At 32.0% G+C, this 22,286-nt stretch overlaps 1 protein-coding gene across 1 annotated transcript; it reads right to left on the bottom strand.

The window, feature by feature from the left end:
* Positions 1 to 19,696: 19,696 nt before the first annotated feature.
* On the bottom strand, positions 19,697 to 22,082 carry LOC143596348 (lysM domain-containing GPI-anchored protein 2-like). Its single transcript, XM_077075144.1, has 4 exons — positions 21,416 to 22,082; positions 20,211 to 20,331; positions 19,943 to 20,133; positions 19,697 to 19,834 (listed from the first exon to the last, which is right to left on the bottom strand). The coding sequence occupies exons 1-4, from the start codon at positions 22,074 to 22,076 to the stop codon at positions 19,725 to 19,727; spliced, it is 1,083 nt and encodes a 360-aa protein (XP_076931259.1). The 5' UTR covers positions 22,077 to 22,082; the 3' UTR covers positions 19,697 to 19,724.
* Between the last annotated feature and the right edge of the window lie 204 nt (positions 22,083 to 22,286).

Below are 22,286 nucleotides of genomic sequence, written 5' to 3'. Positions count from 1 at the left end.
AAGTTATAGATCCTCATAAGTTACGAAGAATGCAAGATTTTCCTATTTTAGCCGATATCTCTTCGTTCTTCGGAGAGCACTTTTCATTTCTTTAGTAAGATCAGTAAGGATCAACTCAGCACTAATCCGTTTCTTAAGGGTCATCGATGACGTGGTGATGACGACCTTGTAATTCTTTGATGCAGCCATGAAGGCTAGACAATCCCGTTATTATTACTTGAGTTGATTTTGAGTTAACTATCAACACTACGCCGGTTACTTAGTAAACGTTATCAAATTTATATAGCATTGAAGATTCGTTCCTCGGATGGTATTTCTTGGGTTGAGTTTCAGGTTTCGATTAAAGGTGATAGGCCTACCTCATATGGTATTTGAATATTGATTTTTAACAAAGCTTCAATAATACGAATGTAAATTTTGTGTGATACTTGAAGGGACTCTTAAACATAACAAATTTCACTAATATTGATGTGATGATGTCCTTTTTTTTAAGTTTTAACATTGTATTTTCAAATTACCACAATCTTAGGAGCTTGAAAGTGTATGAATAGTTTATTAATGACTTTTATATTTGTTCAAAGTTTCTTTTATGGGTTATATTTGAACACATGGAAAGAGATGCTTTTATGTCAAGTTCCATCGAGATTATTTCTCAAACGATTTTCAACAGAGAAGGGGGTCGGACATGAATACATTTCGCGAGCAGGGACGAAAGTCGGCCTTAGTGACCCGACGGTGCCGAGTGGAAGGGTCGCCGCTCAACGGAAAGTCATCAACGGAAAGAGAGGGATTCGAGCCACTTTTAGGTTCCCAATGAAATGAGGCATTGAGTTTGGAACCCTAAACAAACTACCTGTGATAAGCTGGAAGTTCAAACGAGGAAAGGTTTACGGTGGATACCTAGGCACCCAGAGACCTATCGCCGTTCGGCTGTGCTACCGGAGGCTCTGGGGAAGTCGGAAGCCATCCTTGCCCCCTCACGCCAATCCCACGAGCCTCTTATTGAAAGAATTGAACAAGAAGTCGTATGAGGTGAAAATCTCATATACTGTTCTGTAGGGCATTTCCCATTTTTATAGTAACTTCTGTATCAGTAAAATGTTTTCATTTGTTTAATAGTGAAATACTAGCGACATATAAAAAACTGAAACAACAATCTTACGGAAATGCTCAGCTAGGGATGCTATATTGTCATGGTTTATTTGTAACTTTAAGAAACCAAATCAAAAATACTAACTCGAAATTTGTAAATTCTCTACGACTCTTTTATTATGAACTTTTATTATTATTAAGAAAACGGCAAACGAGAAAAACTTAGTAAAACTAAGAGGGGAAGGGGCACCTATATGGGTAGGGTGTATGGCTTCCAACCCACATGGTAACATCACCCCACCCCATGTGGGTAAGGTGCATGACTTCATTCTATGGCAAAGTTTTGCCACACAAAATTAATTTATTGTTGACAATTGAAGAATTAAAATGAATTAATAAAGTTCTAGGGTACTGGTGGGTAGGTGTTGTCAGTAACTTTGTGATTTGTGGGTTATTAAGGGTAGAAATGAGGTGGTAGTACATAATTGACTGGTATATGGGTAATACCCATGAGTGCCATTTCCCCTCTAATACTTAGCACCAAATAAGGATAACTACTTCTAATCCTATTAAGGGGGGAAGGGGCACTCATGGATACTACCTATGCATCGCCCAATCACGCACTGTCACCTCGTTTATACCCTTAAATACCTACAAACTACAAAATCACTGACAATACCTACCCATAACTATCCTAGAACTTTTTATTTGTTTTTTTGATCTCCATGTACAATAAATGTCAAAATGAATCAATTTTACGTGACAAACATTTGCCATGAAATGAAGAAATGCACCCTACCCACATGAGGTGACGCGGTGTTGCCATGTGATTTGGTAGTCATGCACTTTACCCATATTGGTGCCCCATCCTCTCTAAGACTCATACAAGAAACCTTTAAGATAAAAGCAAAATTTAATCTAACAGATGAGAGCATTCTCAACAAATCCCCTATCATCATCTTTATAATTACAATAAAAAACACTATATTTCACTCTTCTAATTAATTAAATAATATTTTTTTGTACTTTAATCATTACAGTTTTCTCTACACACCCTATAATTTAAAAAAAATCACTACCTTTCCTCAAATTTACAAAAAATTACTACTTTTTCTCTCTTCACTATATAATTTACACTCATAACCACTCAAAACCCTACCATATAATTTACAAACTCCCCTCACAAAATTTTCAGGAACTGGATGAGAATGCTCTCAAATAAAAATAATTATCCATATCTTTAATTTTGGCAATTATCACCTTCTAATTTCTTGGACCAGACCGTTCCTTGCTTTTCGAATTTGACACCGACTCAAGTGTTGCAATTTTAACATTATTAGCATAAAAAACAAATAACTCATGTTTAAATGAAAATGCTTTGAGAAACTTGTGTATAAGAACTTAGTTACTAGAAACATTTTTCTACGAATATTATAGGTAACAAGAGTCATTGGAGGAACCATAGGAGGGTCAGCGGGGTCGGCTGACTCTTCGGCCAACCAAAGTGGTTTTGTGTTTCTTCTTAATCGGGCACTTTACGGAGAAACTATTAAGAAGCGAACCCTTCAGATATGGTTAAAATTAAAGCCAAGAGAACCCTAAACATGCATAGCATCATATGGTGTTTTACGTTTTGGAGCGAGCAAAACTATTAGAAGATGACTTAGAGCATTCATATCTTATCCCTCATTTCTTGTGAGAGATGTTTTTATAATGTAGGGAGTGATTTAGAGTATTATGAATAGAGGAGAGAGAAAATGCAGTGATTTTTTTGTATATTTGAAAAACTACTCTTCACTCCTATAATTTTTTAATATTTTTTTAAAGTCGCTGTGAGTGAATGAGAGAAAAAAGATAATGATAAAAGTATAAAGAAATATTATTTAATTAAAAATGAGAAAGAAAACATAGTTGTTTTTTTAGTTTAATTTTGGATTTGTAAATAGAAGAAGAGATGAGAATGCTCTTTCAGCAATTCCATCTACTCCTTTATCTTCAAATCTAAAATTACACTAAAGCACACAACATTTTCTCTCTCAATTTCAAATTTCAATTAAATAATACTTTATATATCTTTATCATTACATTTTCTCTCTCATTCATTCACAACCACTTTCAAAATCTATTAAAACATTTATATGATACTACAGAAACTTTTCAAATATACAGAAAAAGTACTATATTTTTTTTCTTCTTCACTCATAACATCTTAAAGCACTCCGTATATTATAAAAAAAATCATCTCACTAAATGTGATGAAAGGATTCTAAATGCCAACAGCCAACTTAGAGCATTCCCAGCCCGTTCCCTACCCTATATTCATATGTATCATATAATTACACTAAGAAAACACTATATTTTCTCTCTCCTGTTTAATTGAATAATATTTTTATACTTTTATCATCATATTTTCTCTCTCTTTCACTCACAACTACTTTATGAAAATATTAAAAAATTATACAGTATCTATAGTGAATCCCCAAATTTAACTTTCTCATATAAATTTTCCATCTCCTCTACTCACAACCACTCATAACCATACCATATAATTTATAAATCCATCTCACATAATTTTAGGAAACGAATTAAGAATGCTCTTACTAAATGCCTTCTCATAAAAAGACAAAATCTGGCTTAGAGCATTCTCATCCCACCCCCTATCTTCAAACAAAAAATTACACTAAAACTCACTTTATTTTCTCTCTCCATTTCAATTAGAGAATACTACCTTTTATCATTACATTTTCTCTTTCCTTCACTCGCAACCACTTTCAAAATATATTAAAAAATTATAGGGGTTGAACAGCAACTTTTCAAATATACAGAAAACTCACTACTTTTTCTAAAATATAAAAACTCTTCACTCACAACAACCTAAATCACTCTCTAAATTATAAAAACACTTCTCATATAATATAAGGGGTTGGATGAGAATGCTCTTAAACCTGCTTTCAAACCTTTTCTTTTTAATTTTTCTTCACTATTTATATATGAGAACACTTGTCTTTTGACAGCCACGCATATTAAATAAATGAATACATTTCATATTTTTTATTACTAGTTTCTAAGTTTCTTATAATAGAATTACTTTATAATAAATCTGAATTTTGATAACTTTTTAAACACATATATCAACGAAATACATTTTATAATATTATTTCTTTACTTATTATATCTGTTCATTAAAGCTTATTATTTTAATGTATAATATATATTCTTATCGCTTATAAAAGATTATAATTTATGAATGTTTTTATTTTGTAAAGATGTCATTTTAAAAAGATACATGAGTAATCAACTCAAACTAAACATTAAGGCTTCATTAAATCTGTCTGTTTCATGTCAATAATATGATGCTAAGGTGTTTGAATAAGGCTTAACATAAATTATTAAAGAAAAATTCATTAAGAAAAGGTAGATTGTAGGTGTACAAGAAAATTTTGTTAAAATAATAATAAGAGTAATATAACATCCTGCTTGGGATGTATATAAACATTCATTTTCATTGTCGATGTTACTTATTTTAGATTACGTTTGAAGTGTTTGACTTAAAGCGTTCATCAAAGCGTATTCATGGTTATTTCGATCAGTTTTGATGAAAACTTTTAGCTGAACCACTAACTAGAGTTTCATAAAACACCAAACCAAATTAGTTGGGTTAGATGGGTAGGCCGGACCGGCCAATTATATCTGTTTGATGGTTTTGACAATTTGGTTTTGAACTAATTTTTTACAACATCGTTAGTTTATTAAAATTTAAAAATATTGAAAGTTGATTTATTATATAACTAGGTTATTGACCCGTGTGCTATATGGACGGAAATATAAAATTCGTTAATTAAACACATAATATAAGTTTAAACAACATAATTTTTTGTTTATCTTTATAGATGGAAACATGATTAATAATTGCAAGGCTTATTCAAATGGAAATATAATATTAAAAGACATACACTTAAAAAAAATAATATTACATAATAGAATGTTTGCAAATAAAATTATTAACTTTAATACATAATCTTCATAAACTATTAAATAATTCCTTATAAACCATAATTTTTTCTCATATGTTAATGAAAGAAAAGACATTCAAACTCGTTTGTCATAATCTCCGTATCATAAGATAGCTCCTCGTTCATGAACCGATTGACTGATGCCATTATAGAATCCTCGTCAAGGAAAGGCATGGTAGGAAAACTACATAGAGTTGAATTATTTCTAAGCAGAAAATTTTGTATTTTAAGTAACTCCAAATTCTTTAGTTGTGCCTCAGAAAATATCAAATCAGTAACGCATAAGAACAAATTTAAAACGCAATATACAAATAGTAGCAAAGTTACTTTTGTTTATAAAAATTTAGTTTAAAAACTTTAAATAAATAGTTTGTAAAAATCAAGAAAACTGAATAATTACATACCTTTATTTTTCCGATCCTTTTGTTATTTATAAAGAATGTCGTCAACTAAATACTCTTAAGTCTTTCTCCAAATATCTTCTAGTCTAGAATCAACTGATGTTTCATAATTGAATTTCTTTGAAAATTTTTTTGAACATGGTTTATCATATGAGCCATGCAAGCATTTAGGGTTATTGACACAAGAAGGACCATGCATCATGTGGTCGCTTACAAGTGAATACAATCATGGTAGTCATTCTTGCTTAGAATTTCGGCCGAGACAAATCTATCTATATGTTCATGATAGATTTATGGAATTTCGTTTACAAGTGATTACAATTCATGGAACAAGATTTATGATATCAAATGCAGGAGCATGTAGGATATTGTCTTGTTCCTATAATGTGCAACTTTAAATCCATACCAGCAATCATCCGATTGAAAAAACAATCTCCTACCATCCTGTAACCTTGAATCATTTATGAATCCAACATTGTCTTCAAGTAATTAATTATTTCTTTATCTGACGTTTCAGAACTTGTTATGAGGGAAGTTTATGGATAAGAATATTGAAATTGGTTAAATATATATTTTTTTAAATTTATATATAAAAAAAAGTAAAAACAAAAAAAAATAAAAATGAAAGTAATAGCTGTTACATACCAAAAATGGCTTGTCTATTTGATAATTCATTTTCGGTATCGTAGATGTATAGTTGAGATAACCTTGATTTTTGTTCAATTGGATGAAAAAGACTTCCCACACAATAGTAGTTTTCTCAGCTAAGTCTAAACGTGTACGACGCATTGCCTGTATTAACAGACTTATCAATCTTTCCACCTATAGATGTAAATGAATACATTGAATTGTAACGCTTAATGCTTTTAAAGAAGAATTTGTTGTTACTATCATCACCAAAAAAATAGTTTTATATAACCCATCGGTGATGACTTTAGTGCGGGAAGTTGCATATCTCCATTACTACAACAAAGTGAGTATGTTGTATCCGCGTGGTTTCGTTTGCCTCTATCGGACTCAGGCACTCAGCTTTCTATAAAATAGCATTGCACGTTCCACACATGAACGCTGATCACCATGATCCAAAATAATTTGTTAAAAACTTAATATTAAAAATATAAGTTAGATATATGCAGTGTTTTAAAAACCGGTATGAACCGGCCGGTTGAACCGGTTATACCGGATTTTCGTAAGGTCACTGGTATTTAAAGTCCGGTATGTTTGGGCGGTTTGCTAGAACATCGTACCGCCGATTTTTTTAAAAATACTGGTTTAAACCGGCAAACCGGTTTTAAATCCAAAAGATTTTAAAAATAACTTTTAACATAGCGGATAAATTTGAAACGAGTAAACACAATAAACGACGATTAGTTAATCAACCAATTTTGTATCATGCAAATCCATGTTGGTATATTCACATCTTTTGTAATCGACTAATTTCATATGCAAAGTATATAAACTTTCTATAGGACTTGACTATTGTTCATGTGTGATATTTGGTTCAAGTGTGATGTTTATTAATGTACTTTTAGGTTATTTTTTGAGCTGAAAGTGTATTTATATGAAATTACAAGGTAAATTATTTAACCTGGTTAAATCTCCCGGTACATTCCGGTTCAACCGGTTGTACCATTTTTGAACCAAATCCGGTATGAGTAAAATACCGGTTTTTAAAACATTCGATATATGTTGAATGAAATGAATATTTATAACAGTTCACAACAATTTTTTGAAATGCTTTATAAAATAACATTTAATGTTCATTTAAAAACGTTCACAACATCTTCTTTAAAAGCAATTGGTTCACGTTCATCGAAGTTATCCACACGTATGGTGTAGCAGAAGGGACATTTATGTGCCTTTGATGATGTCTTATTGATGATTGCATATTAGACATATTTGAGTAGATGTGGATGCATGGCTTAACGGAATTGACCTAGAGTTTAAATCTTGTCGTGTGGTTGTCGACAACGACGTCAAGTGATAGGTAAATATAACAATTGGATCTAAAAAAGAAATAAATAATTCACAAACATGCTAATATACTTCAAATAATGGAAAGTATTATGGAACAAAAAAACGTTGTTTATGTACTAAAATTAAAAGTATTTGTAAGTATCGTAGTCGATGATAAATTGTTTGGATGAAGATTTTTATTTTTTTTCGGTGTTCTTGTTTCGAATTTTGTTTAAAAGCATCTTCCTTTCTCTTCGCTTCACAGCTGAACAACTTTGTAACGTATTTGTAGGATCGACTAAAAAATATTAAATTGTTCTAGTGATTTTTTAAATCAAACATACGGTGTAATAAGCAAAAATGTAAACAATACATGTTATGTCAAAAACATGTTAAAGTTAACTCACCTATGGTACTTTGACTGGTTGAGTTATAAGTCGTTAAAATATTTGAAGATCGATTCTCTTTCCAAGTTGTGATCTAAGAAGAAGAAGATGATGAAAAAGAAAAAGAAGAATTTTTAGGTATAGAAAACTAATTTATTCTTTTAGTATACAAATTAAAATTGATGAACTTGTTAACTTAGAAAATACCATAAATTTTATTTATAATAAAATTAATTGAAAGTATTATTACCCGCGCTTTACGATTTGCGACGGAGTACTTCAAATGCATTTGATAAACAACTTTAACTTGAGTTTGACCAACACTACAAATATCACAATGGTTAAAACTTGAGATCGATCAATCAATCTGTAAAGACCTAGAAAAGAGAACTAATAAAAATCAAAACTTTAGCGAACCCAAATCCAAATACCATCAAGGACATGATTGTTACTCCAAAGAACTATGCACAGTGTATGCCTTCCCCCTTTTGATCATAAATCAAATTTTATTATATAAAGTTAATAATTGGGAAGCCATGTGATCAAAGAACAGAGTATTTAGCTAAAAAAATAGACAAAACTCAATGAAAGACATAAAAAAGTAATATCTAAAAAAGATAATTATTAGTAAAAAATTTGGTTTTGAGGTTGTTTTTTTTAGTCGGTCGATTTAAAAAATTTTAAACCATATTGAGCTGTTTGGTTTGCGGTTTACACACGAAACCATCCGTATAAAACCAGACGGTAAAATTAAAATATATTTAAGTTCTCTAATATTTCATATTAGGTCCAATTAAGTAATACTATTAAGCTTCATTAAATAAAATTGGTCAATTATTTGAGTGAACTTGCTTTCCAACATAAATTTTGTATAGTGTTATAACCTATAACTACCTGCTAAGTTCAGTTTTTGTGCTTTGTGTGTGGCTTTACTGCTTATTTATAGCATTCTGGCGGATTTGTGAAAACTTTAAAAATCCATTCTCAACCACGTGTTTTCAATTAAAGATTAAATTTTGTAGTCCACAATTAAAGTTAATAAAAAATGTTAAAGTTAATTTACATTTTCTCTCTCATGAAAACATAAATAAAAATTACTAAAAAAATGTAAAAAAAATAGCAAAACATTTTTTTTATGTTTTCGATGTTTTGTAATAAATGTAACAACATATATTACATGTAACAAAAAAACACGATGTTACATTGGGTTTTCAAACTATACTTCTCATATATATATATATATATATATATATATATATATATATATATATATATATATGTTTAAGTTCAGACGAGAAGTCATCTTAGTATGAGAAATGTGAGAAATCATTTCAACCAATCAAAATTTTTTTTTATTTTTTCTTTTAATTAAATCTAAGGATATAATGGTAAGAATTAAAACTATTATATATGATAACTATTAAATGATTTGAAGTTTCATTTCTTATTAATTATACCTTTATTAGTTTTTCTATTTGTTAATTAAGTTAAAAACATTTATAGTGTTTTTTTGTTTTAATTGTATGCATCATTCTCAGATCTTTAATTTTTTATATTTTTAAATTCTTTATTTTTAATTAAATTAAAAAACACCAAGACTTTTTTTATCTTCCCATCCTATATTCAGATTTAGCCCCTCTAAAAAAAGATCTATCAAATATTTATAACAGAAAAATCAAACGTTCTACTATACTTTCGTTTTTGAAACATATAAAATTATACATATATGTATAATATATACATATATGTACACACATATTTTTTTCCTATACACATATGTATAATTTAAGGTAAATGATAATGTACATATGTGTACATTACGTAACTAGAGATTAAATGAAAGTATACATATGTGTATAGGTATAATATGAATTAAAAAGAAAAAAAATCGGTTTTTTTATTATACATATATGTATAATATTTACACAGATTTTTCCTATACACATATGTATAATTTAAGGTAAATGATAATGTACATATGTGTACGTTACGTAACTTAAGATTAAATGAAAGTATACATATATGTATAGGTATAATACGAATTAAAAAGAAAAAAAATCGTGTTTTTTAATGAAACCGGAATGAAATATAAGAATTTTGGTTTTTTTACTTTTTAAAAAATTTTGTTTTTTTTTTGTTTTATAATTTTTTAAATATTTTTTTAAATGTTTTTTTTTTGTGGTCCAAAATGGTTCTCAAAGTTCTCAATTTACTAATGGTTCTCTTAGGATCCTTACCATATATATATATATATATGCCTTGCTTAGGAAATCTTTTCATAAAGCACAGTGAGTTCAAGGCGTGAAATCAAACAGACAGTCATGATTTTGTTTTGGTTTTTCAAATAAAAAAAACCTGTGACCAACAGTTTGAACTAAAAATCTTTATAACGGATCATGAACACCTTCAAGAAGTATGGTGCCACTATTAAAGTATGTAGTTTTGAGATTTGAGTCAAGGTCCAGCCAATCACGCACGTATCAGATGAAAACAAGCTATTTTTATTATCTAAATTCCAATCAAGCTAGCAACTTCCCATAATTCACGTTATTAGAGTGGAAGGTAGCTCCAAGTAGAAGTATTCCATCGTTTATGAAACAAATCATGTAGGAAAACAACATACTCATATTAATTGGTGATATAGGCTCATTTCTTACAAATTAGACGGACTTTAATAATCATACTGGAACTGAGCCCGTTAACAAAGCAACAAATGATTTGCAAGGTATATCTTTCGTATTCTCCAGAAAATTAAGAAGATGATCATGGTGTTGGATGGCAAGTAAGTCAGCTGAAAACATAAAAGCTGCCTGAAACATTATCACAAATAGGTTTATGAAAAGTTACCAATAATAAGAGCATTTAAGAGAACCAGTAACCTCCACTCATGCCAAGAATGCTACCGAGGTTTTCCCACATCCCATGTCTCCTACAAAAAGCTAAAACAGTTAAAATCAAAATTGCATCGTTAAAACTCAAGCAAATGACTTGAAGCTTACGTGTTATTCACTAGAAGGTTGATCTTGCAACGTTTGTGGATGATAAAACAATTAGTAAATATAATGTAAAATAAAAGAAAATAGTAAAGATCTTACACATTAACCATGCCTCCTCACATCATCCTTGGTTAATCTTCGCCTTTCAAACTGTTTTTTTCAAAATAAGTAACCTAATTAGTTATTTTCCAACAAATGAATAATTAAAAACTTTATAACACAAATTAACCCTAAAAGGAATCATCTAATATTCTATTACCACAACCTAATTTCTGATGTTGTCAAGATTACTAATAAGTAATGATTTATTATGGATAATAGAATTGTTAAGGGTTTTAATATTGTAAACAAACCGGAGCTTGAATTGTATCACTTGACAACGCAATTACGAGCATATCACCACGGTGGACCGTTGTTATAATATAAGTAATCTTGAATAAATCATAAATTGGGTTGATTGGAACTTACGATTGGCTACACATATGTAAGATGAGGATTTTTTCCAAGTTAATCAAGAATCTGAAAACCACACATCAATCAATCATACCCAGTAAAATCTAAGGAATTGTAAGCTCCGGTTGTTATAATATAAGAAGGGTGGGATGTAGGCACACCGTACCTCTATCCCAAGGAATAAAGAGGTGGCTTCCAGAGAGACCCTCGGCTCTAAAGTTACTAAAATTAAAATGCAATTTGAAAAGCAAATAAAGTTACTAAAATTATGAAATACCTTAGAATTAAGACATTGGTGAATGCAATTTCAGATCGGAAAGACGATTGAGTTTGGAGATTGGACGGTAAACCGACGAGAGGGCTGATTGAGTGTGGGGATTGGAAGGTATGCCGCCAATTAGGTTTATTAGACCCTTCGCTACGGGGCGCCCAAAGGGGCTTAGTGGGGCGCGAAAGCCCCTCCACACAGACGAGGGACGCGGTGAGGTTGGGCGCGATCTAGATGGTCGGTGCAGAGAGGAGAATTGGGGGGGGGGGGGGCTCCCCAATAGCTTTTTGATCGTTAGAATTTTTTTTTTAAATTTTTAACCATTTTCTCTATAAATTCAAACTATTTTTCATTTTTTTACTCAAACAACTCTCATTTTCACACCAACATTTTACTCTAAAACTCTTAAACTTTTATAACCATGAATCCGAGCTCGAACCCAAACCAAACCCGAACACAAGCTCGAGCTCAAACCCGAACCTAAACCCAAACCCATGGGATCTGAGTCGCATGTGGTGGGCTAGTTTGCTCGCAAATAACGTCGACCCTAATAACCCTTTCTATGCAAACCAACAACGACCCGTGATGCCTTCACCCATCAATCGTTTACCCCTGATATGTTCTTTCGACCGCCAATGTCGTATATGTCTTCGCAAGTACCCGAAACCCAAGTACTCGAAACGCAATTTCATCCTAAAAAAAGAAGTCGTAAAAAAAGAATCCGGCTGACGATCAAACAACTACCGAAAAGGCCGAAAGACAAGGTGGGGAGGGGATGAGGAATTGGCGTTAGCGCATGCGTGGATCGACTCATCCGAAGACTCAATTCAAGGTAAAATATAAAAATATTTATATGTTTTCCATGTTTTATTTATTTATTATTTTTTTGTTTACTAATACTAAGCTTTTATATGTATCGAAGGTGACGGGAAACATTGCCCTGAGTTTTAGGACGAAATACGCACTAACCCTGAGTTTTAGGACAAAATACGCACTAAATTCTTTGCTACAATGGGTCGAGGTGCCTACCGCGGGAATGATTCCGTCTACAACAAATGGAAGGCAATACACACAAAAATAACCAACTTCACCAACGTTCACACCCGCGTTAACAAAAATAGAAAAAGCGGCATGAGTGATGTCAATGTGATGGAGGCTTGCTTAAAACAATACAAGGTCGTTTATCATGGAGATTTCAATATGATGGAAATTTGGAGACAATGCACAATCTCGCCAAAGTGGCATCCGGTCCCGACATCACACCACGACCGTCTAAATAGTCAAAGACAACGTCTACTTCAGCCAATTAATCACCATCTCAACCCATGTCGGATGGTTGTTGTCAACTTAATCTAAACGAGTTGGATCCCGAATTTATTTTTAATGAACCGGACGAGCTGCCACGTCCAGTAGGAAGAGATAAAGCCAAGGCGATGGCTAGAGGTGGAGGATCTTCATCTAGAACGACATCTTCGATGAGTTCTGAAGTGAGCTCGTGTTTTGACAACTTGGAGCTCAAACTAACCGTGATTGCCGATGCTAAAAAACACAAAAGATGAATTCACGAGAATACACGAAGAAAGAAAGGCGATGCATGCGGAATACAAAGAGATGCATGAAGAAAGACTCCTCTCAAAGGATCTATCGCATCTAGATCCAGGCACGCGGGCGTTTTTGGAGAAAAGAAAAGCAAGGATAATTGCTAAATATACAAACGAGGATGAGAATGACAAATATTAGTTATATGTTGGTTACGTTTTGTATTTTTATTTTTTTATTTGTATGTTTTTTCTTTTTATTATTTGTATGGTTTTTATTTTTATTTAAATTTTAATTTTAGTATTACTATATTTAATATATTATTTAATTTTTATTATATTATGTTTCGGCTTCGATGCCCCCCACCATAGAGGGGAATTATAGCTTGGGGCTTTGATGCCGTCAGTGCCCACGTGGCACCGTGAAGGGGCTTCGAAGCCCCCACCATAGAGACCAGCCTTAGGATTACACAACATATTTCAATATATTCAATGTAAAAACGGGTTAAAACATTACTAAAAAATAGGCGCGTTAAATTTAATGATAAATATTTATTTTATTTTTGAATTATTTTACTGACAAGAAATTCTATGAGGGCTTGTTATTTATAAAAAATAGAAAAATAAACTAATATAAAGATATGAAATGGGATCAGAAAACCTTGTTTTAATAATATGAGTAGATTATAATTATAACGCATAACTATATAGTTCATCAATGAAAACAAAATATCAATAACAAAGGTTACATGACCAGTGCCAAGTTTCAAACCATGATAATTCATCAAATTACCATCAACTATTTTTAAACACGCTAGACTTCTATGAAGTGTTTTCCCTATAATTTACTTGTTTTATTTTGGTGCTGTTTGTTTTTTAAGAGGTAAAATATCTACAGTCTGCGAATCACATTTGCAGGCATCTATAGTAGAAAAGGTGGACCAAGCCTCTGCAGTTTGCAAGAAGAAGACTGTTTATTTTTTAACACGTCTGCAAATTGTTAAAATAAACATAAATTTAAATAAACCGAATTTTTAAACATAAAAAAGGTCTTCAAACTTAAACTTTCTGCAAACCTAATGGAACAAGATCTTTATTAAACCTAAACTTTCTACAAACTTTTTTCAACGAAAAACTAATGATAATTGGACAATTATGCAAACTAATTAATTGAACAAAAACTAATGATAATTCAACAAATCAATTTCTTCAAAAAAAAAAACAACTAATAAACATTCAACAATAATTGAAAAACAACTCTCAAGATCTTGTAAGTCAAAATAAGCCAAACTCAAGCTCGTTTACACAAAATAAACCTAAATTGATAAACACGACATCAATAATCAGTCTATGAACATCAATTAAACCTGATTTCAACAAATTCAGATATTATAAACTTTCAATAGTATAATCCAATACACAAATTCAAACCGATTATATCACAAATCATACAAATATAGGTACAATACACAAATCAACAAAATAATAATACACGGACCGGAGTTGTGGATGTGTGGCAGCGGGCGGCGGACATACGGCAGGCGAAGGGCGGCAGAGGTATGGGGTTGTCGGTGCGGCAGTGGAGCAGCAGCAGTGTGAAGCGACAGTGGAGGTCGCCGATGGTGGAGTTCGCGGTAGTGGAGGTCGCGGTGGTGGAGGTCGGGGAAGAGATAAAGGGAGATGGTAGGGGAGGAGATGAAGGGAAGGAGAAGGTAGAATGAAAGGGAGCTAGGGTTTGGAAAAAGATAGAAGATGCAGAAGATGCAAAAAGAGGTTGGTCCATGTCTTCTAGGATAAGAGGGCGTGAAGACGTTTTTTAATGAAATGTCTTCGGAAAAACAGTCTTCAAGCCTAAAGGTCTGTGCGTGATATGTGCAGCGCATACATAAGAGGCTAAAAAAATCTTCTAGCAAAAAACAAACACCACCTTTATCAACATGATCAGGATACACTTATTGAATGATCAATGTATCAAAAATATATCATTGAAGATACACTTGTTCAAAGGTTTTTATTTAGTGTGATCAATGTATCGAGAAAAGACTTTCCTCAAATGCGTTTACATTTTTTTTTGTTTGTTTTTTGATTTAAAATTTAATCATAGAATTAAAAAGTGTGTAGCCGTTCTAAAAAAATCATTATCCGTTTTCCATGTTAACATTTTTTATTTAAAGAACATTTTTTATTTTCTTTAAAGCATGCAAGGCATTTTATATGTGGCATACAAACTTTATTACAAAACAGAAACACGTTATGTATAAATAAGTAAATGAATAGCAACAGTAGTAATAATAATAATACAAAACAGAAACACGTTATGTATAAATAAATAAATGAATAGCAACAGTAGTAGTAGTAATAATAATAATAATAATAATAATAATAATAATAATTTGTCAAGCATTTGCTGTGAAAGATGTGATTCGGAGATGGATAATATTGTTGAGAGAAAATCTATTGAGATATATTTGATCTGATTTGGATTCTGGATGAGCTTTATTCTAACTGATATTGAAAGGTAAATGAAAACTTGGGTTGGGAATATTAGGTATTATGTTCGAAATTTATTCCAATCGAGGTTTATCGCAATAAGCCCTTGGTCACGGGTTTTCGTTGAAACAGAAGATGGTAGACTTGAGCTACCCAGAACTGTCTGCTACCATAAACATATGTGGTCACCTTTTACCATTTTCGTTGGTCATTCAACAAGAGAGAGAGAGAGAGATCTGGATCATTATTTGACATTTAAATATAAAAGTTAATTTAAATATTTTCATAATGTTAAAAACAATAACTAAAACTAAACTTTGAAAACCATAGGATGAAGACGTAAAAAATATTAGGGCGCCCGTTCGTTTCATAGAATGGAATGGAATTGGAATTTGCATAGGATTTGGAATCTGAACATTTCAATAGGAATTGGAATTTGAAGGAATTTAAATCCAATTCCATTCTTGATATATTCGTTTGACAAATGAACTGGAATCGTTTTTTTTTTTTGGGGGGGGGGGGTTTCTATTAAGATCAAAAGCTCCTCAAAAAATATTTAAAAATAATAATAATAAATTCATAACTCAAAATATAAATCGAAAACAAAAAAAGTAAAACAACTAAAATGTTTTATTCGTTGTTCTCGTAAAAAAAAGCACTCGAGAAAAAAAGATTCCAACGAATTCACTTGAAATCCTTCACATTTTGAAAGAATTTAGAATCACTTTATTAAAGGAATTTAAAAGAATTGAATTACAATTACAATCCCAACTAAAAGAGGTATGTCTGAAGAGGTTATATTGGGTGTATTATATTTTGTGGGCCGGCAACTAAAATAAGATTATTATTATTATTATTATTATTATTATTATTATTATTCCATCTCTTTAATGTAATGATAAAAATATAATTTTAACCTTTAACAGATAAAATGATCAAAAACCCCTCATGTGCAGTGCGCATGCTTTCACTTAACTGAAAAACTTAACCTTAGTTTAATGGACAAAAATCAAGCGAAATATGTGAATAAAGGATAAAGAGTGAAACTTATTTTTGAAAAGTATCCGTTCCGTAATTTAGCTAATTCAAAATAACAAATTTGTAATTTTCTCTTTTATTTACTTACATTTTTCTAATACTTTTATCTAAATTTTGTCTTTTAAAATAAAAAATATATGGAAAAAAAGAAAGCTTCTACATAAAAAGGTTCAAAAACATGTTTTGTAATTAGAAGAGAACGTATTAGAAAAATGCAATACAAAAATTTTAATAAAAGTTTTTGAAAGGTGAAATAAAAACCTCCTATGAAAAAAATACAAACGTTTACTAAAAAATAAATGGAAACGTACACTTTTTAAATAAAATATTTTTTGTTAAAAAAACGCTTATAGTTCATAACTTTTTTTAATGGCAAATTTTTTTTAATCATTGGGGTCTATTTAATATTAATAAATAATAATAATAGTTATAAAAATTATAATAGTAATTATAAGATGACAAGAAACAATAGTTTTTAATGTAGCAAATGTAAGAATGATACTGAGAGAAAATAAACTTGAAGCATGAAATCTTCTCTACTATCAATTGCGGATACACATTAGCTTGAATAAAGTGAAAGAGATTGTCAATCATCACTACACAAGAAAACACCAACTTAGCATTTTGTGAACCAGTTCTATACTTCTATATATGGCTACAGGTAGAACTAGTTAATCAGATCTTGATTGATGTTATTATGTATTAGATTCAAAAGGCACTTCAATAGTTCAATGTAGAACTTTTGATTACTATTAATCTACTATCACTAACTTTTAGCCCAAAATCCACCCACTAGTTGGGCTGCTTTCCTTCACTCTTTATGTACTAATGTACAACTTTTCTTTTTGAAATTGTAACCTAATATCAAGTATGATTAGTGACGGACTCATAAATTTTTTTCTATAGGTTCGGAAATTTTGGTGCTCGATTCTTTTCCGGCATCAAAGTTTTCTGGCCCGGATGGGTCTGGTCGGTCATTCGAAAAAATAAATAAAATGCAATATCACTATTATAACAAAAGTATACATAATTAACATTCAAAAAACACAAAGTCATATTAAATAAAAATGAAAGAGTCAGCCGGCCGTTATTGTCTGGTTGACGTTCGATAAGTGAGTGCTGAGGCCGTGAGGCAATGGTTGAAGCCTTGAAGTGAACTAAAAACAGAAATTGAGCGGTCATTGTTTTCGTTTTCTTTATTTAATTTTTATTTAGTTATTATGTTTAAAATGTTAATTGGGTTGGGTTTATTGACCAAATCCATTAATTATTTTGAGCTTTTTTATTTTATATATATATATATATATATATGGATTATTTTGGCCCATTTATAATGTTTGTTACTAATTTTTATAGTTTTTTTAAGCTTTTTATATGTTATAAAAGAAATAGTTATTACTAAAAAAAGTGTTAACTAAATTTTCATAATTAGCGGGCTCGAATGTTTTTTTGAAATGATACTGGGTTCGCTCGTCGCGCTTGTTAATTCATCACAATAGGTTATATATAAAACCGAAAAAACCGGGTTCGGCCGAGCCCAATTGACTCAATGTGGCTCCGCCACTGTATAAATATAAGTTAATAACGAGTCGATTTCAATTACTTTTATATACGACTGTCGAGATGGGTAAAGTTTTACGGCTTAGCCAAAATTTGAAACAACTACAACGATTGAAATGGGTTACCCAGCAAACGGTTTGAGTATGCTGAAAAGACAGATAAAGCCTTTGCTTGGTTTGTTACTAAACGATTCTTGTATTTATTATATTTAAAAAGAGTTATTTGCAAAAGTTACCATTGAAGATTTAATGGATTGTCTAAAAAAAATAAAGCATATTTTTTATGGCATTATTATTATATTGTTTGTTTGTTTTTTTCAATTACACTATACTTTTATAATGGAATTGTATTTTATTATGAGACATGGCCGGCCCGATTTGACCCAAAAATGTTGAATTCAGGATGTTGGAAATTAGTATTAAAAAAGAATATTTATACCATAAAAAAAATCTCTGACCGTAGACAACCAAGCATCAAAAACTTCTTAGACCCATTAAAATAATTTCTAATTCCAGTTCTTATCAAACATCAAATGCAAAAATGGTCACTTTGTTTCATGAGAACTTGTTAGGGAAAGCTGACTATGTAAACACGAGTGTTAGCTAGAATATAGAGTTAAAGTGTTGAAGTAATGAGTGGAATTAGAATCCATCTATTGACCTTTACGGGAGGGTGGACCTTGAAGTAATTGGTAAGGTTGTTTTGTGATCTCCCTTGAGATCACGGGTTCAAGTTGTGAGAAACAACCACATGACAAAGTGTAGGGTAAGGCTGCGCATAGGCCAAATCATGTTCTGAAAAGGTTGTATCGAAGTCCATTTTGTATTTATCTTTTGCCTTGTTAACGGTCTCAACCAATGTTGAGGTAAACCTTAACATAGAAATGCCAAATGTATCATCTAATTATTCACCTCTTCACTCCTTTCTACCAATGGAAATCATTGTGGACCGCGGCCACAACATAGCACGAGTACACTTCTAGCATCTTTAACATGATTCATAGTTACATTTGAACCGAAGGGAATTTTACTGCTGTGGCACATTTTGTATTCATCCATCACTTTTCAATAAAAAAAGATTCATTAACAGAAACATTTTAATGTTGACTTTGACTTTGATTTCAATTTCGATTATGACAGTGACTCAAAACATTCACCTCTTCACTCCTTTGTACCGATGGAAATCACAAACCAAAGAGAATTTTACTCTTATGGCACATTTCGTGTTCACCCATCACTTTCTACTTAGGAAAACAGAAACATTTTAATATTGACTTTGATTTCGACTATGACCGTGACAGTGACTCATAACATTCTATTAGACATGCACCAAATGCAGGCTTATGCAGTGACCCATATAATTCTCATGAAAAACAACAAACATTACATACAATAAATTTTAAACGACCAAACATCAACCAATATTTTATTCTCTCCTGTTCGTATACAGCCATTCAATGACAGTTGAGGCAAGAAAATGAAACCGTGATCATACAATAACTAATAAACTCCGTGACATTTACAAATATAAATCTCACAACCTCATAAGATGAAGAACAATAAATGATGCACCGAGAACAAAATTCCATCTCAAACCGCTTAAACTATTTCCAGGCGAGCTGCTATTGTTGTTTCCACTTCCCCCTGTTAATGATTTTGTTCAGATTATTATCCCACAATTTATAGTTTTGTAAAAGAATAAAATTCACCAAAATTTAATGAAAACATGATGAATAAAGTGTTGATATTTACCTGGACAAGTGGACTCTTGGGTGAGCTGAGTATAGATGGTGTTATTTATAAAACCGCCATACGAACATCTTGATAGGCTACAACCAGAATCTGCAGTGGTATTTCCCAAATCAAAAGCGGTGCCTGGACATTGTGTTGAAGGACAAGTTCTACCATTATGCAGATTAATCCCTGATGACTGACAGTTCAATCTGAAAACAAAAACCGACTATAAGAATTCATAAACAGTCGACCAAATGACTATTTTGGGTTTTGAGAGTTGACTTACATCCAACTGGTAGCAGCATTGCATTGGCATTGGACACAACCGTTAGCAGTAATAGTGTAAGTGTTGTTTGGGACGTGCAATGGGTAGTCCGTAGAGTTGCTACTAATTGATGTTGTACAAACTGTTATAAAAAACCACAAAATCATCGGCAAGTATTTTGTTTTTTTTTTAATAAAAATCAAGGACCCACATATAAGATAACAAGACTTTTTGAGAAGCCCTGTGAATCAAGGCAGGCTCACAAAGAAGAGGTCTTAATGTAGAACAATGTGAATGCAGTTTTTATGAAATAAATTGTCTTCATTCATTGAAGTTTGTGGACCTTGTTATTATTTAATAATTATTTTTAAAAGCCACACCATTTAAGTCGGTATTTTTTCCACACACTCTTTTGAAAAAAAAAAAAAATCCGCTTGCATACAAGACCTCTTGCAATGTCAGCATAGAACTATTTTCTCTGCCGGACTATAATGATTCACGTTATTCTAACAAAAAAAAAACTGATCTATGAGTTCGGGCAAACATTTTAGCGGACTATCATGACCCGACCCCCTATTTCTGCCAATGACACAGAGTTTAAAGTTAAGTTAAAGATATATAATTATAAAGCAAGAATCTAATGCACCCATATTTTACTACCAAATACATATTAAAATGATGTTTGACAATCACTCCAATAATACAATGATCTTCAATGCTAATAAAAAAATTTGAACATCAAAATCAATTGGCTACGAGACTAAACAATACAAACCTAGGTGGTTCCCTACTTTGAAATCTTTTGTAATATCATATTAATTTAAAACATATAAATTACTCCGGGTCTCCGGCACATGTGACATGACATAAGATATAAATTAATTTCCAAAATATCATTCAACTTCAATAATCATAACCAGATAATAATTACGTTTTTAATAAACATCCCTACAACTCTTAATCATTCATACAATACAAATATCCTTTTAACTTAATTTATTTTCTAAACATTCTATTAATATTATTTTTTAACGGCGTTGTCTCTCTATGGTAGGCTATTAAACATACCAATTAGCAATACCCGAGTTCAAGCCCCGAGACAAAATTTCAACTTATTCAAACCAAATGTCTAATGTCACTACTAATATTAAATAATAAAATAACCTGACAATTCGTTTTAAAGTAACTTTACGAAAAAAATCAGAGAGTATGTCGGTTTTTATTACCTTTAAGCGGGACGTCAATGATTGAATCCGCTAGCAATTTGGAAGAATTAGTCATCCCGTTCAAATCCAACAAGGTGGTCTCCGTGGTATTAAACTGCTGCGCAATCCCACCCACCGAGCTCCCGGCGGGCACCAAGTACCCGTAGTGAACCACCGGCCCTCCATCAACATCATCACAACTGCACGGCAACGGAATCCACAGCTCCTGACCCACTGTTATATTATCCGCATCGGGTATATTATTCACACTCTGGATCTGCTGGTACACCACCAGCCGAGAAAACACCTCAGCGGCGATATGGTAGAGGCCGTCGTCGGGTACGACGGTGTAGATGGGTCGGTGGTTGGATATTCCGGTGCCGTTTTGGCATAAGCAGGGGAATGGAATTTTGAGGACATGGTCGCCGTTGAATTGGTGGGTTTTGGGGGTGGTGAGTGAGAGGTTGTTGGCGCCGAGGAGTTGTCGGAGGTTTTTGATTTGGAAGAGGTCGGTGATGGCGGAGAGAGTGGTGGTGTTGGGTAGTTTGTAGTCGATGAGGGAGTTGCAGGTGGTGGTGGTGGGGTTGGTGCACCGGAAGCCTGGGGGTGGTGTGGTGGTGTCTTGTGAATAGGATTGAATGGTGAGGATGGAACAGAGAATGATTAAGAAGGGAAGCCCCATGTTTGTTTTAATGGAATGAAATGGTGGGTATGTATGTGTGTATTATATTAATGGTGGTATTGGTCGGAGTGGGAAAAGAAGAAGAAGAAGAAGAAGAAGATTAAAAGGTTGACTTGGTGAGGAGACTTTCAGGGTGGGACCCATGTCCATCTAACAATATTTAACAGTGAAGTTTATCAAACTCATGACCTGAAAGAAGAGAACAAATAA

The sequence above is a fragment of the Bidens hawaiensis genome, unplaced genomic scaffold (genome assembly GCF_021521415.1).
Source record: "Bidens hawaiensis isolate Kalapana, Puna unplaced genomic scaffold, B.hawaiensis_p1.1 tig00046253_1, whole genome shotgun sequence".
Taxonomy (NCBI): domain Eukaryota; kingdom Viridiplantae; phylum Streptophyta; class Magnoliopsida; order Asterales; family Asteraceae; genus Bidens; species Bidens hawaiensis.
Note: the sequence above shows the minus strand (reverse complement) of the source record. Positions and strands in the feature narration are given on the sequence as shown.

Excerpts from the sequence above, each read along its gene's own strand:
- LOC143596348 (XM_077075144.1), bottom strand. The coding sequence starts at position 22,076 with ATGGGGCTTCCCTTCTTAATCATTCTCTGTTCCATCCTCACCATTCAA. Across the intron at positions 20,332-21,415 it reads CATTGACGTCCCGCTTAAAG|TTTGTACAACATCAATTAGT; the intron begins GTAATAAAAACC and ends TTTTTATAACAG. Across the intron at positions 20,134-20,210 it reads AATGCTGCTACCAGTTGGAT|ATTGAACTGTCAGTCATCAG; the intron begins GTAAGTCAACTC and ends TTTTGTTTTCAG.